This window comes from Aedes albopictus, chromosome 1 (genome assembly GCF_035046485.1).
Source record: "Aedes albopictus strain Foshan chromosome 1, AalbF5, whole genome shotgun sequence".
NCBI classification, from domain to species: domain Eukaryota; kingdom Metazoa; phylum Arthropoda; class Insecta; order Diptera; family Culicidae; genus Aedes; species Aedes albopictus.
Genome location: NC_085136.1, coordinates 60,982,457 through 60,995,274, shown reverse-complemented (window position 1 = coordinate 60,995,274; position 12,818 = coordinate 60,982,457). Strand labels below are relative to the sequence as shown.

At 40.2% G+C, this 12,818-nt stretch overlaps 1 protein-coding gene and 1 long non-coding RNA gene across 3 annotated transcripts; one reads left to right on the top strand and one right to left on the bottom strand.

Moving 5' to 3' along the window:
- Nucleotides 1–1,541: 1,541 nt before the first annotated feature.
- LOC109408589 (uncharacterized) lies at nt 1,542–3,999 on the bottom strand. Of its 2 annotated transcripts, XM_062844824.1 has the most exons (5): nt 3,606–3,999; nt 2,889–3,050; nt 2,705–2,822; nt 2,526–2,644; nt 1,542–2,468 (listed from the first exon to the last, which is right to left on the bottom strand). In XM_062844824.1, exons 1-5 carry the CDS (start codon nt 3,738–3,740, stop codon nt 2,178–2,180), a joined length of 825 nt encoding a protein of 274 aa, XP_062700808.1. In that variant the 5' UTR covers nt 3,741–3,999; the 3' UTR covers nt 1,542–2,177. The 2 variants fall into 2 exon arrangements, with proteins under 2 accessions (XP_062700808.1, XP_062700804.1); XM_062844820.1 differs by having other exon boundaries at nt 1,542–2,644.
- A 2,602-nt stretch (nt 4,000–6,601) lies between these two features.
- On the top strand, nt 6,602–7,501 carry LOC115265406 (uncharacterized). Its single transcript, XR_009996062.1, has 3 exons — nt 6,602–6,879; nt 6,936–7,013; nt 7,074–7,501. It is a non-coding gene; the product is annotated as an uncharacterized LOC115265406 (long non-coding RNA).
- The last annotated feature ends 5,317 nt before the right edge of the window (nt 7,502–12,818 follow it).

Here is a 12,818-nt window from a genome sequence, read left to right as displayed (position 1 = left end):
CTAGGAGTTCCTCCGGGATTTCCTTGAGAAGTTTCTCCGGGAATTCCTCGACAAGCAAGTTTCTCAGGAAATTCCTCTAGGAGTACCAAAAGGATTTTTTCCAGGTATTCTTCTAGGAATTTATCCGAGAAACTCTCTAGGAATTCTTCCGGGAATTCCGCTATGAGTTCCTCCGGAAATTTCTGTAGGGGTTTCTTATTGAATTTTTCAAGGAATTTATTTGGCAAACTCTCTGGAAGTTACTTCAAGATTAAATCTATGAGTTTCTCCCGAAATTCCTTTTGGAGTTGCTCCAAAAATTCATATAAAATTTCCTCCAGAAATTCCTCTAGGAGAACCTCCAGGAATTTCTCCATAAGTTTCTCTTGAAGTGCCTCCAGGAATTCTTTTTTTTTCTAGGCATTTCTTCGGGAATGTCATTATAAGTTCCTCCGAGAAATCCTTTCGGATTTTCTCCAATAATTCTTCAGGAGTTCCTCTGGGAATCGCCGTAGTTCTTCCGGAAATCACTCTACGGGTTGCAATGGGGTTTCTTTCTAGGAGTTCCTCGAGGAGTTCCTCCGGGAATTCTTCTAGAAGTTCCTCTGGAAGTTCCTTTATGAATTCCTCCAATAATTCTCTAGGATTTCACCGAAAATTCCTCTACGAGTTCCTCCGAAAATTGCTCTAGAAGGTTCAATGGGATTTCTTGGACTCTACGGAAAATCCTTCAGAAGTTCGTTTGGGTATTCTCTTAGGAGAATTCGAGAAGTCGAAAATTCCTCAAGAGTTCCTCCGGAAATTCCTCTAGGAATTTCTCTAAGAGTTCCTTCGGGAATTCCTCTAGGAGTATGTTAAGGAATTTCTTTACGAGTTCTTCCAGGAATTCCTCTTGAAGTTTCAAAAATATTTTTTTATGAGTTCCTCCAGGATTTCCCCGAGGACATAAGATTTTTTTCCTACAAGCTTCGAAAATCCTCAAATAACTTTGGCTTACCCAGATGAGGACAAGGAATTCCTAGTGTTTCTTAAAGTCGAAGATTCTACATAGATTCTTCATAAATTCTTGAATTACTTTAGCGGACCCAGATATGGACAAGGAGTTCTTTGTATCTCTTAGCCAAGAATTTTACTAAGATTCTTTAAACATCTTCGAACTACATTGGGGAATCCAGATGTGGATAAGGAATTTCTAGAATTTCTTAAAATCAAGAATTTAACATAGATTCTTCAAATATCCTCGAACCACTTTAGCGGACCCTGATGTGGGCAAGCAATTTCTAGTATTTAAAAAAAATAAGGAATTTTCTCGAGACTCAAATAGCTTCGGCTTACCCAAATGGGGACAGGGAAATCCTAGTATTTTTAAGAATCAAGAGTTTTGCTTAAATTCCTTGAAAACCCTCGAACTACCTGATATTTTTAGAAATAAAGAATTACTTCTAGACACTTAGAAAATCCTGAAAAAAAACCTTAGCGAACCCAGATGTGGACAAGGAGTTCCTAGTATTTCTCAAAGTCTAGAATTTTGCATAGATTCTTCAAAAATTCTCGAACTACACACTAAGAATAAATCACAGAATTCTGTGAAATTTCACCGAAATCTCAACAGCAGATTTTTCGGTAAACTGTTCGGTGAAATTTTGATTCACCGAACGATCTGTAAAAATTAAAATGCTCATTTGTCAAATGCACCGAACAGTTCGGTGATTTGTTTTACAGATTTTCTGTGAAGCCTTTGTTTATTTTTGTAAGTTTCACAAAACGTTCGGTGATTTTTCTACAAATTTACGGTGATTTTTCATTAGGATTTTTTTGTGGTTCACCGAACTATTCGGTGAATTTTCTAAAGTTTCGCAGTTTTTTTGTGAAAATATTTTTTTTTTTGTCTTTCGGTTTTTTTTTGTAATTGGAATATTTATTCTAATGTTTATCGGTAAACTGCATGTTTACTGATTAAAATCAGACTAAATATCAAAATTATCATATATTCGCTTTTTTTTTCGTTTTGAACATTTATTTTCTTAAAATTATCAAATGTACATACAAAATAAACGCATTTGTTCGAATTCAAACTGTTGAAAACCGTGTCAACCTGGATTTGCAGTTGGAAATATCAGGATGTTTCTTTTCAACAAATAACAGCAGAAATTAATTCATAAACCATATACAGGTATGGGACGGGGTCCAAATCGACCTTACGTCACCGAGTGCAAAAATTTCAACCCAGTAGTACTTAGTTGCTCGATACCAAGTACCGCTCCAGCAATAAACAAGTAAAACTGTTTATCGCATGCGGCTCCCGAAACATTGAAAACGTACAAACTCTTCATCAAGATCGAGAAGCCTGATTTAATGTTCACGAGTAGAGGGAAAACTATGTTTCCCCAAACAATGGCGCAATCAGTTGAATCCTCAAACATTGTGCCCCTCGCGTACAGTATTGGCGTACTGTTTTGATCGCCATGTGATGGAAAGTCGTCATCAGCCTGAAAGAAAATTTTATGTTTAATACATGCAAAATATTGGCATAATATTGAACTAACATTAATCCATTGCACGATGCCCTTCAACGGGTTTCGACGACTAGCTTCTTCATCTCGAACTCTTTTAGATCCTCGGGATGGATTCTTCAGGCGTATTATGGCGAGTGTTCGAACGAAATCTAGTAGACATAAATTTAAGGTTATAGGGTGTAAAATACTGTCAAAAACAGGTTACTTACCATTTTTCAGTTCTTTGTAGAGCTCACGATAAGCCGAAGAAACGTTTCTCTCAATTGTATCCCAATTTTCCAAGAATGATTTCGAAGATGGTTTGATTTTGTTAAAATCCAAAGAGATCTGAAAAAAAAATATGTAATATTCATACTTCAAACATTATTCTTCCAAAATGAGATGATTCATTACCAACTCTCCATCATAGGCGGTGAATACAGGGCACTCTTGGGCAAATGGGTAAAAACGGTCCTCAGAGCGGTACTTTTGACGTTGCTCAAACGTAGTGTTCCACAACTCGATAACATGAGATTTCGTCTGTGGTGTTGGTACAATGAAACGAAGCTCTCTTTCCTGATGAATATAAATATATAGGTTTGAATTTTATTAATTGATCTCAAACAATATTATGTAATGGACCAAATGCAGGAATTCACTCGATTGTCGTTTAGCGATACCCAAAGTGATTCCGTGTTAGGGTAGGTAAACCAGGTAATTTGGATAATTACACATATATATTTTTTGACATTTACAGCAAAATCAAATAGAAGTGTCGAAAATAGAGATGTGTAACGGTCTGTCCAAATAAACGGCCATGGAAACGAATTTATATCCCGTGAACACGGCACCACTCAACGACAAACTTATGAACTCTAACTTGGATCATAATAACATGTGAAAAGGGCCTAAGTGCTTTTTGTAAACAAACATGTTTCGGTCACTGTGGAGCCCATCTCTATCCGCACCCACGTACTTCAACACCCTTATCAGAAAGAGCTGTCTTCGGGCTATCTGTTAAAGGTGTTGATGTTGGTGGGTGGATCGAGATGAGCCCTACAGCGACCAAAACACGTTTGTTTAAAAAAAAGCACTTAGGCCCTTTTCACATGTTACGCTAGAATTACTTACAGCTTCAACGATATCATCAGTTGAGTGGACGATTTTAGTGTTGTCGGCATCATTTGATTCCTGTGGTTCCGGAACCGGATGGAGGCGTCTAGACGATGTTGGTCGATCTTTGTTCGTCCTCGACAGATACTCCATTCGGTAATGGATCCGACCTGCGTGTTGATTTTTGCCTCGCGCGTGAGGGTGGAACCACAGAGCCTATATGGAATGAATACAAATACAATTATTAGTTGGACGATGTAAGGGGCTGTTCATAAACCACGTAGACCAAAATTTGGCAATCTCAGACCCCCTTCCCCCTCGCAGACTTTTGTCCATACAAAAATTTTGAAATTTGAATGGAGCATTGACTTTGGCCAGAACCCCCCTCCCCCCAAAGTGTACGTGGTTCATGAATGGCCCCTAAGTATGTATGTAGATTACTCTATTACAAACAGTTATATACCTGTGGAGTATCCGATGAGTCTGCAGCAAGTGCAGGATATGTTCGCACCAAGGAAAGGGCAATCTGGTTTTTGTAAAAATTATTCGGACGGCTGAAAGGGAAATAATTTTTAATTTGGTTATTGAAATTGCTGTTGCTTGTGAAAACAGGTCGAGATGAAAATGATTCTTCAGTGCGACCAAGTCATGTTCAGGAGTTTCAACATTATGTTCGTTCAAAAAGCTGAGTACTTGTGTCTCCAAATACTCAGACACTTGGTGGACAACAGAATCGCAAAGGCTAAGAACTTCTGATACTTTCGCGTGGGGAAGACTAACGTCGCTTGACAAGCGGCAAATACTTAGACTGATGAACTTCCGGACCTCATCCAACGTAACTTTTGGTGTCGAAATAGAAGAATGTGCATCTTCTGTGGGTTCATCGAAATGAATGTTATCGGTCCGGTTGAAGTCCACTGAGTAAGAAGCTTGTTCGTTCTTCACAGGGTGTTTTTCAATGATGTCCCTCTTGAGGCTACAAAACTTTCCGTAGCGCGCGGTGCATTTTTCGAAAGTGCAATCATAAAACATTTCACCGGGACGAAAGTGATTGTTTTTCACATGACCATTCATGTGGCGATGTAACCCAGCGACGTATCCGGACACTTTAACCCGGCAAAAGCAACAGGTAAGCGACTACAAAAAACATATATTACAAAAGTGCATTTTGTACTTACGGAATATACCAACCAGCCTCTCGTCCTGCTGTTGGACATGGTCCAAAACTTCTTCCATTTCTCGATATTTTTCTGGATCCGCTAGCACACCGGTTTTATTCACGGAACAACAACGCAACACAATGATTAGTTTGACAGTTCGCGTTTGGCAATATGGCCGACTACTGGTTTTACAGAAATTCGGTGAAATTCACAGTACACGGTGAAATTTTTTATGTTTACCGAACCAAAATGTTAGAATTTCACAGAATTTGGTAATTTGTTTGCCTTCACCGAATTTTCAGTGAAGTTTTGCCAGTTGGATCGAAAAACTTCAAATTTCACAGAAAAATCTGTTAAACCGTATTTTACAGTTCTGATTCGGTGAAATATTTTACAGAATTCTGCGATTTAATCTTAGTGTGTAGACAACAAATACAATCAGATATCCTATTAGACGCTGCCAACTTTACGCCCACCGCGTTTTGCAGGCTGTTTTCTAACCAATTTAGTTTATATTTTGTTTAAGATGAGTCTATAGTAAGCAATAACTGCACTAAAAAAATCAGGTGGACTGGATGCGAGACCGCTGAGAAATTGCGGTTGGCGTAAAGAGGGTCTAATAGGAGACTTGACTGTAGTTGGTATTTCTAAAAGTCAAGAATTATTCCCAGACTCTTGGGAAAATCCTCAAGTAACCTTAGCGGACCCAGATATTGTGCGTTTAGCACTAAATTGATTTCCGATAAAACTTCATTGACTTCCGCTGCCGTTCCTATGCGTTAAACATAACGTCGGAAGTAGTGCGCTGTACAGTAAATCTGGTTTGCTATACAGCGCACTACTTCCGACGTAATGTTTAACGCATAGGAAAGGCAGCGGAAGTCAATGAAGTTTTTTCGGAAATCAATTTAGTGCTAAACGTACAATATGGGCAAGGAATTCCTAGTCTTTATAAAAGTCTGTAACGATGCATACCGTCTTTAAAAACTGACAGCATGTCCACGCGCTTGCTATCCACAACCTAAGAAAGCTGCGGCGTTCACGCGTGCTCAAAGCTTTATCCAGCGGCTCCACCACGTGCGTTACAGCGGTTCGTATGGTGAGTGATTCAAATTTCTTCCACCTTGCCACCCAGTGATAGCGAAATGAGATTTCACTATACCTAGGTAGATAAGGTGTATGCAAAGTGGGAAGTAAAGCAGATGAAAAATTCTTTTTTATAATTACGTTGTGAAAAGTTGAACATTTCAGTTGGCTGAAGTATGCTGAAATGGCCTACTTTTCACCCCTAATGCAAGTGTGCCGAAAAGTACTACTTTTCGGCACTCTTAAGAGTGCTGAAAAGTAGCACTTTTCGGCACTTTGGCTCGTACGCACTTTTTACTTACCACCATGCCTTCCGGCCTTCCGTAGATTCAGCCTCTGCCTCTACATCTACTGAGCAGCTCGAATCCGAATCAGGACGATTTCAATTCGGATTCGAACTACAAATCAAGTGTAGAGGCAGCTGCTGAATCTACTTTTGCTTTTGCCCGCGCACAACAGTTTGACAACGGGAGCTCGATCATTGGTGACGCCTACTATACCAGCGCCTACCTGATCAAACGAAAAACTACGCCGACAAGCATGAGCGCGCGCACGTGGTTTCTACTGATACATGTTTGTGTAGCTAGAAAAGATCGCACTAAATGGGTGTTTTTCGTAATTACAAAAAACTTTGTATGCAACTCGTTGCAAAACTCGATTTTTTCAGCACTCGTCGTATTTATCCAACTCGGCAAGCCTCGTTGGATAAATGTACGACTCGTGCTGAAAAAATCATCATTTTGCAACTTGTTGCATAAATAACTATTGTAATTGAATAGATCACGCGATCGGCCCCACAAAGAAGTGGCCTTGCTCATTTTAGTTGAGAGTGCGAAACCGTTCGGACACATCAAACTAGTGGCCAGTGAAAGCTAAGCTAGAAGCTAATTGTAAGCCAAGTGATTGTTAGGCAGAAGAAGAACACCGATAATTTCGGTGTCGGAAATCAAAACTACCGAGAAACAGCAATCCTCATCATCGAGATCTGGGCCACAGCCGACTAAGGACGCCGTACAGCAGCTAGGTTACGGAATTCTGTACCCCAGGTATGAAGGTACCTAGCTACCACGTGTCACAATTGAGTAATAAGTCATGTTTCTAGTGCACCTTCCCGATAATTAGACTCGAGCGGATTTCGTGGTTGAGAGTAGGTCTCGAGCGTCGTCGATACCGCTGTCAGGTAAAATTAAAAGGCCTATACATTTACGCCCTGATGTTAATGTGCACTTATGTTGACCAGGAATAAAAAACCCGCGTCAACGTGGGTTTTTACTTGGAGCTCGTCATCTGGTTAACCCTAGCTGAGTCAGGCTACGAAGATTCTTGAGGCTAGCCTATCCCCACGTGTGCGCCGAGACATCCCCGCACCGGATTGTCATCAAACCGGGAACGCGACCAGTGACCGTAACGCCAAGTGTCACCTCGGACCCATAGGATAGTCCTGCACAGCTGACCATCACAAACTTAGGTATCGGAGACCGAAAACCACGTGTCTGCTTGATCAGTGCATCTTGCGTCAGAACAACAAGCGGCTCCACGTCGAGTATCACCGGTGGACCGTTCGAGGAAAGTAGCCATCGCCAAGAGAGGGTTTGCCCCTCAATTCAACGATTCGACAATCAGTGCTGAGAGAACGCCGGATAGCTCACCGTCAACTGTGACAGTGACACGCAGGTTAGGTAGTTTGTAAGCCACTGGTTAGGGCACTGTGTACACTCATGAAAATCTCTCGATGTTGAGTTACCGACCGAAGGGTTCACTCCAATCTCTTCTAAACTGAGACGGTTTTAACTTTGCTATCTTATCTAGATATAATTCTTATTAGAACATAAGCATTTTTCAACCTTTTATCCTATTGAGCCAATTCGGAAACTTGGTCATTTACTGAAGGGATCGCTGAATGATAATCGGTGTTTGAGCCATTGAATTATACCCGCCTTGTGAAGGAGTCTCGGGCCGGACTTTGAACTTGCGACCGCAGCCTTCTTGCGCTTAAGCTGCAGTCGGTGAAAAAGCTAAAGCATCCGTTACAAGTCTAGGTGGTTTAGAATGGTGGTTCGGTCCCCCTTCGAGCCCGAGGTCGAGCCATAAAATGATCGTTATGGAAATGTTCTCTACATTCGTGTGCTCCGTGTATGTTCGTGTTTACCACACGATATACAAGAGCAGCTTAATCAATTGATCATTGGCAGAGAAATGTCAAAGTTTATTACTGTGGATGAGTTCTTGGACTTATGCACGTTTTCACTAATTAGATGTTGGAGCAGTACCATATTCACAAAAAATTAACATTTTTCCATGGTCACTTATGCAGCATGGCACCGCTCAAAACTCAAACGAGAATACGTACACACGCATTGGTCCACATTACAACATGCTGAGAAGCATACTTTGTCCCAGTGGGAACGATACTCCCAGAAAAAGAAAAAAAAAATCATATCAATATTTTAAAGCAGAATACTCATGCATTGTAAAGCGATACATGTTTCCCTGAAATACACAACTTTTATAAGAATATCTAACAGGTTCAGAAATTTTTCGAAGATGATTATGTTCCTATTCGTTGGTCTTGTTCGCTCTGTCTATTTCTACTAATTGATGTTATTCTTTTTTCTTTTATTTATTAACAAAACAGCAATGAAACAGAAGAATTGAAACAGAATTTCACTGTCATTTGTTAGAAATTTAATAAAATAAAATGTTTATTTGATTTTTGGGTTCGAGCACTTTAGAGGTGAATTACTAAACGCACCGCAGTTGTAAACCCAGAGCCAGCGATGCGGAGAGCCACAGTAATTGGAGATAGGTTCCTCTCAAATTTGAGTGGTTTTTTATAAAACCGTTTTTACTAAACAGCACGGTTTACGAAATTTTATGCGGTAACATGTACTTTTTTTACGTTTACAGCATCTATGAACATACAACAGTATTTGCACATGGCCTTTTGAGGATACATTACCTTTTTGTGTGAAAAATAAGCAAGAGAAATGCATAAGCATCTACTTTTTGTTTGTAATTTTTTTCGCTCTTGACCACGGTATTCAAATTTGGAATATCCTAGAATCGTGAAGTTTTCACAGAAGATTCTTGGATATCTACAGAATAATTGCACATGAGGAAATTATGGTATTCGGTCTCATATTCGAGAAATTACGCATAATACGCCAAAAAGCCAGAAATCCTCTCTCTCGTGAGAAGCGTGACCTCAGACCTTAAGCAGCTTTCAAGCTGCTTAAGAGGCTAACAATGAGCCTTGCCGGAACTTGTGTCCAAAGTTTCAGCAAGGCTTATCGTTAGCCTCTTAAGCAGCCAGATAGTTTCATTCGGATCTTTTCTGAACTTCGCGGAACTTGAAAGTGCATTTTGTCATGGAATAGCGGAACTTTTGATTACTTGGGCTACTATATAGAATGTGTTAATTTATTTTAGTTATTGGAATACCGCAGGTGGAAATGAAACCGATGGATTGGAATCCAGCAGGACATAGCAGCAGAGGCAGATCCAGGGGCTCGAAGCCTCAACAAGGAAAACAAGGAAGTCGATAGAGATCTGACCTGGGCCAAGGTCAAGGCCAAGTCAAGGCTAATGCGAGATACCTCTTTTATGTTAATCCTACATATGTACCCCATTTGGGGTAGGGGGGGGGGGGGGGTGGAGGGGGCTCAGGATACATGAGGAGAGGATGACTTTCTTCAAAGTAACAATGGTGCAAGAAAAATGAAAGCTTCCCCCGAAAAACTCAAACGATAAAATGATAAAAATCACAGATAGTTGAGTATCGTCTCAAACGTGCCAGAGTGACAATCAAGCGCCGGAGGGCAGGACACTGTAGGATGCTAAATTTTTAATTAAAATTTAATGCTATCGCTGTGCCGGTGCCGGCCGATAGAGGTTCCACTCGACAAACGGTCACCTTCATGGACGAACGGAACGAACTACCTGTGGTTCGACGCAAACTTTCACGACGTGCTTCCATGCCTTGAAAATGTCTAACGGGCGAATTGTTTTTGATTATGCGCTACTATATCGAGTTGACCTCTCGATAAGCAATTTACCTTTTCCCTCGACAAACCGTCTGCGCCAGAGGGAGCTGGAATGGGCGAACCAGGTGCCACAACAATAGATACCAGAAGCACGCTGCCGCAGAATTCCCTGGCAGACAGGAACACGGCTCTCTGGAGCGCCAGCAAGCGTGGGCCCCAAACGGCGGTAGTTAGTGTCTCAAATGCATATAAATTGCCATTTGCTGGCGGCGCGAGTTATCTCGCGCCTGGCCGCCGCCGCCTGGTGGGGGTTGGTTGTAGCGTTTATGCTTTGCCACGGGGGACGATTCATGGCTAAATTTATGATTTCATTTAATGGAGAAACCATGCTGCGCGCTGCAACAGTCAGTGGGGCTGATGTGGGAAATAATGGCTCCTGCTCGCGGCGCGACAGGAAAAAAAAAGACGACTACATGTTGCCTTTTTCCCGTGGAATGCAAGAAGGAAAAGTTGCATGCCATGGAAATGTGGAAATATGGGAAATATAGCTTGGTTTTTAATATTGTAATTTGAACAAAAATGTCTAGGAGCCATATGAGCATATAGCATGAGCATGAGTATGCCTGGATGACCTTGTACGAATTGTAATCCGTAGTTGCTATATTGCGAACAATAGAAATTTCACACGGAACCAACAAATCTCAACAAACAAAGCTTTGGAGTACTTTATCTGGTTTACCGCTTTCAGTGTGCATCTTCAAGAGTTCCGAACTTTGTTTAGTCAATAACATCGCCGGCCACGTGCTTACGATCATCGAGGAAGGCAAGGGATGTTAGTATCAAGGGGAATGACACACCCTTTTATAACCGGAAAATCCGTATTTATCTGTTCCTAACCGTTGCTAACCGCTGCTAGCAGAGCGACAGTTAGACGCGACTCTCAAACTTTGAAGATGCAAATCTCGAGTTCTACTGCGTTAAATGGGCTGAAAATTTGATGTATGTTTACATGTGATGAACAATCGACTAAATTTTCAGTTAGATCAGTCCTCTGGAACTGGAGATTTGCATAGTTAAAGTATCGAGGGTTCTGATGAAGAAAGAGACGGAAGACAGCAAAATTATCACGGCGTCCTGTATCACCTTAACGACGGTTAGCAACGGATAAATGCAGATGTTTCCGGTTAGCAAAGGACGTGTCATTCCCCCTGGTTAGTATAATGTGTGTGGTAATGAGATTTGTATTGTCATTTGCATGTCTACACTCAGAATAATTAACATTTTGAATATAAGTGTACGGCACTTAGATTGTGACCAATTGGTTTTGCACTTAAAAACTAAGTGCAGCCCTATCGAAACTTTGTCAATCCAGTCAAGATGAATTTTATGTGCAAACCTATTACTTTGTAAGCATCAATTAACTGGATTTAAATAGCGAGGTACATGGTTTCTATTGATAAGAACAATGAAATTATTTGCATGAAGAATTGGCTTTGAAATAAAAATAAATGAGCATTTTTATAATCTGTGATCGAACTGATATAAATTACTTTCCAGATCATTTGCTATGCTTGGATTTGAAAAGAACTTAATCAATTTGATCACAGATTATACCATATTTGAAATGAAAAAGCGAACCGTTGACGATTGTTATAAAAATAAGTTTTATTTATAATGCATTGCAAACTTAACGTAAATAGCTTATAATGGTTAATCATTTACATTAAAGATCCATGGTCAGAGAAACCATTCGCTTACCTTTACAGCAGATCATGTCCAGGAATCGAAATGTATCGGGTCCTTTTCCGTTAGGTGAAACCGTCGATCGTCGATGTGATTTTGGAGGAATAGCTGCGTCCAATGATAATTGTTAATAGTTGAACATTTCACACCGCTGGCTCATGATAAAGATGGTCCAGGGTGATCCGACGATGCCACGATCGACAAAGCTGGTGGCTTCCGCCGAAAAAAACTTCCGCCAGACAGTTATTCGGTCACGTTCCAGCAGCAGGTCCATCCGGCAGCTCCAAAACCGTTCGCTAGTTTGGTGGTAAAGTGATCGACGCAAATCTATAGGAAATACACAAGAAATGTGCATAGTTTGAAGGTTTTTGAAGCTTGAATAATAAATTAACTATTTACCTTTTAAACCTGCAAGCAAATATTACTTTGAGCACCACGTTTAAAAGAGAAATCTCGAAATTTTGTGCGACAAAATGCGACTTCTGCAGGCGCCATGCTCGTTCCACGTTTGTTATGTTCATCTTTGGATTTTATGTTGACAAGGTTGCTTTTTATGTTGCTACACTCTAAATTTATTATATAAAGAATGGCATTTAATAGGGTGACTTTTAATTTTTATTTGTTGCACATAGAATGGTTTTTTTCTCTCTCGTTCGTAATCTATGTGCTTTCTGCACTTAGATTCTATCAGTAAATTAATTTGAGTGTAATATATCTGTGACGTTTGGTCGTCTATTTGTCTATGGAAATTTCACTGTAAATAAGCTCATAATAAATAATAAGGCATTTTATGAGACGTTTCAAATCAGCTGTTTTTTTAGTGTTCACCAGTTTTGAAGTACTACACTGAACCAAAACATCCTCCTCGAAACGTCTGCAAAGCAATATGCTCTCGCCCCTTAACGCAAGTCAGTCGGATTTCGGATGATTGACATTCGGTTGAATTCATCATCGGGGCGAGAACTCGTATGATGTAATCCGAATAGGAGATGATATTCATATCTATACGGAAGTAGATGAGTACAGTTAATGAGTGATAATCAATCGGAATTGATTGGAATTTCATTTAAAAACGAAGTATGCACATTCCAATGGCGTATTAAAAATGCCCTGCTATTGGAAGATTTGTCAAACGCTTTTGAATGAAGGAAAAAATCGTAACCAAAATAATTCTATACGAACCGAACTTTTATTTAAAAACCCGATTTAATCCACCTATGGTGAACAGAACCCTTCTTACACTTATTAAAAATATTGCT

Bases quoted from the DNA above. Each gene is read 5' to 3' on its own strand.
- LOC109408589 (XM_062844820.1), bottom strand. From the start codon at position 3,740: ATGGAGTATCTGTCGAGGACGAACAAAGATCGACCAACATCGTCTAGA. The intron at 2,823-2,888 runs GTAATGAATCAT...TTTTTTTTTCAG, and splicing joins CCGCCTATGATGGAGAGTTG to ATCTCTTTGGATTTTAACAA. The intron at 2,645-2,704 runs GTAAGTAACCTG...TATGTCTACTAG, and splicing joins CTACAAAGAACTGAAAAATG to ATTTCGTTCGAACACTCGCC.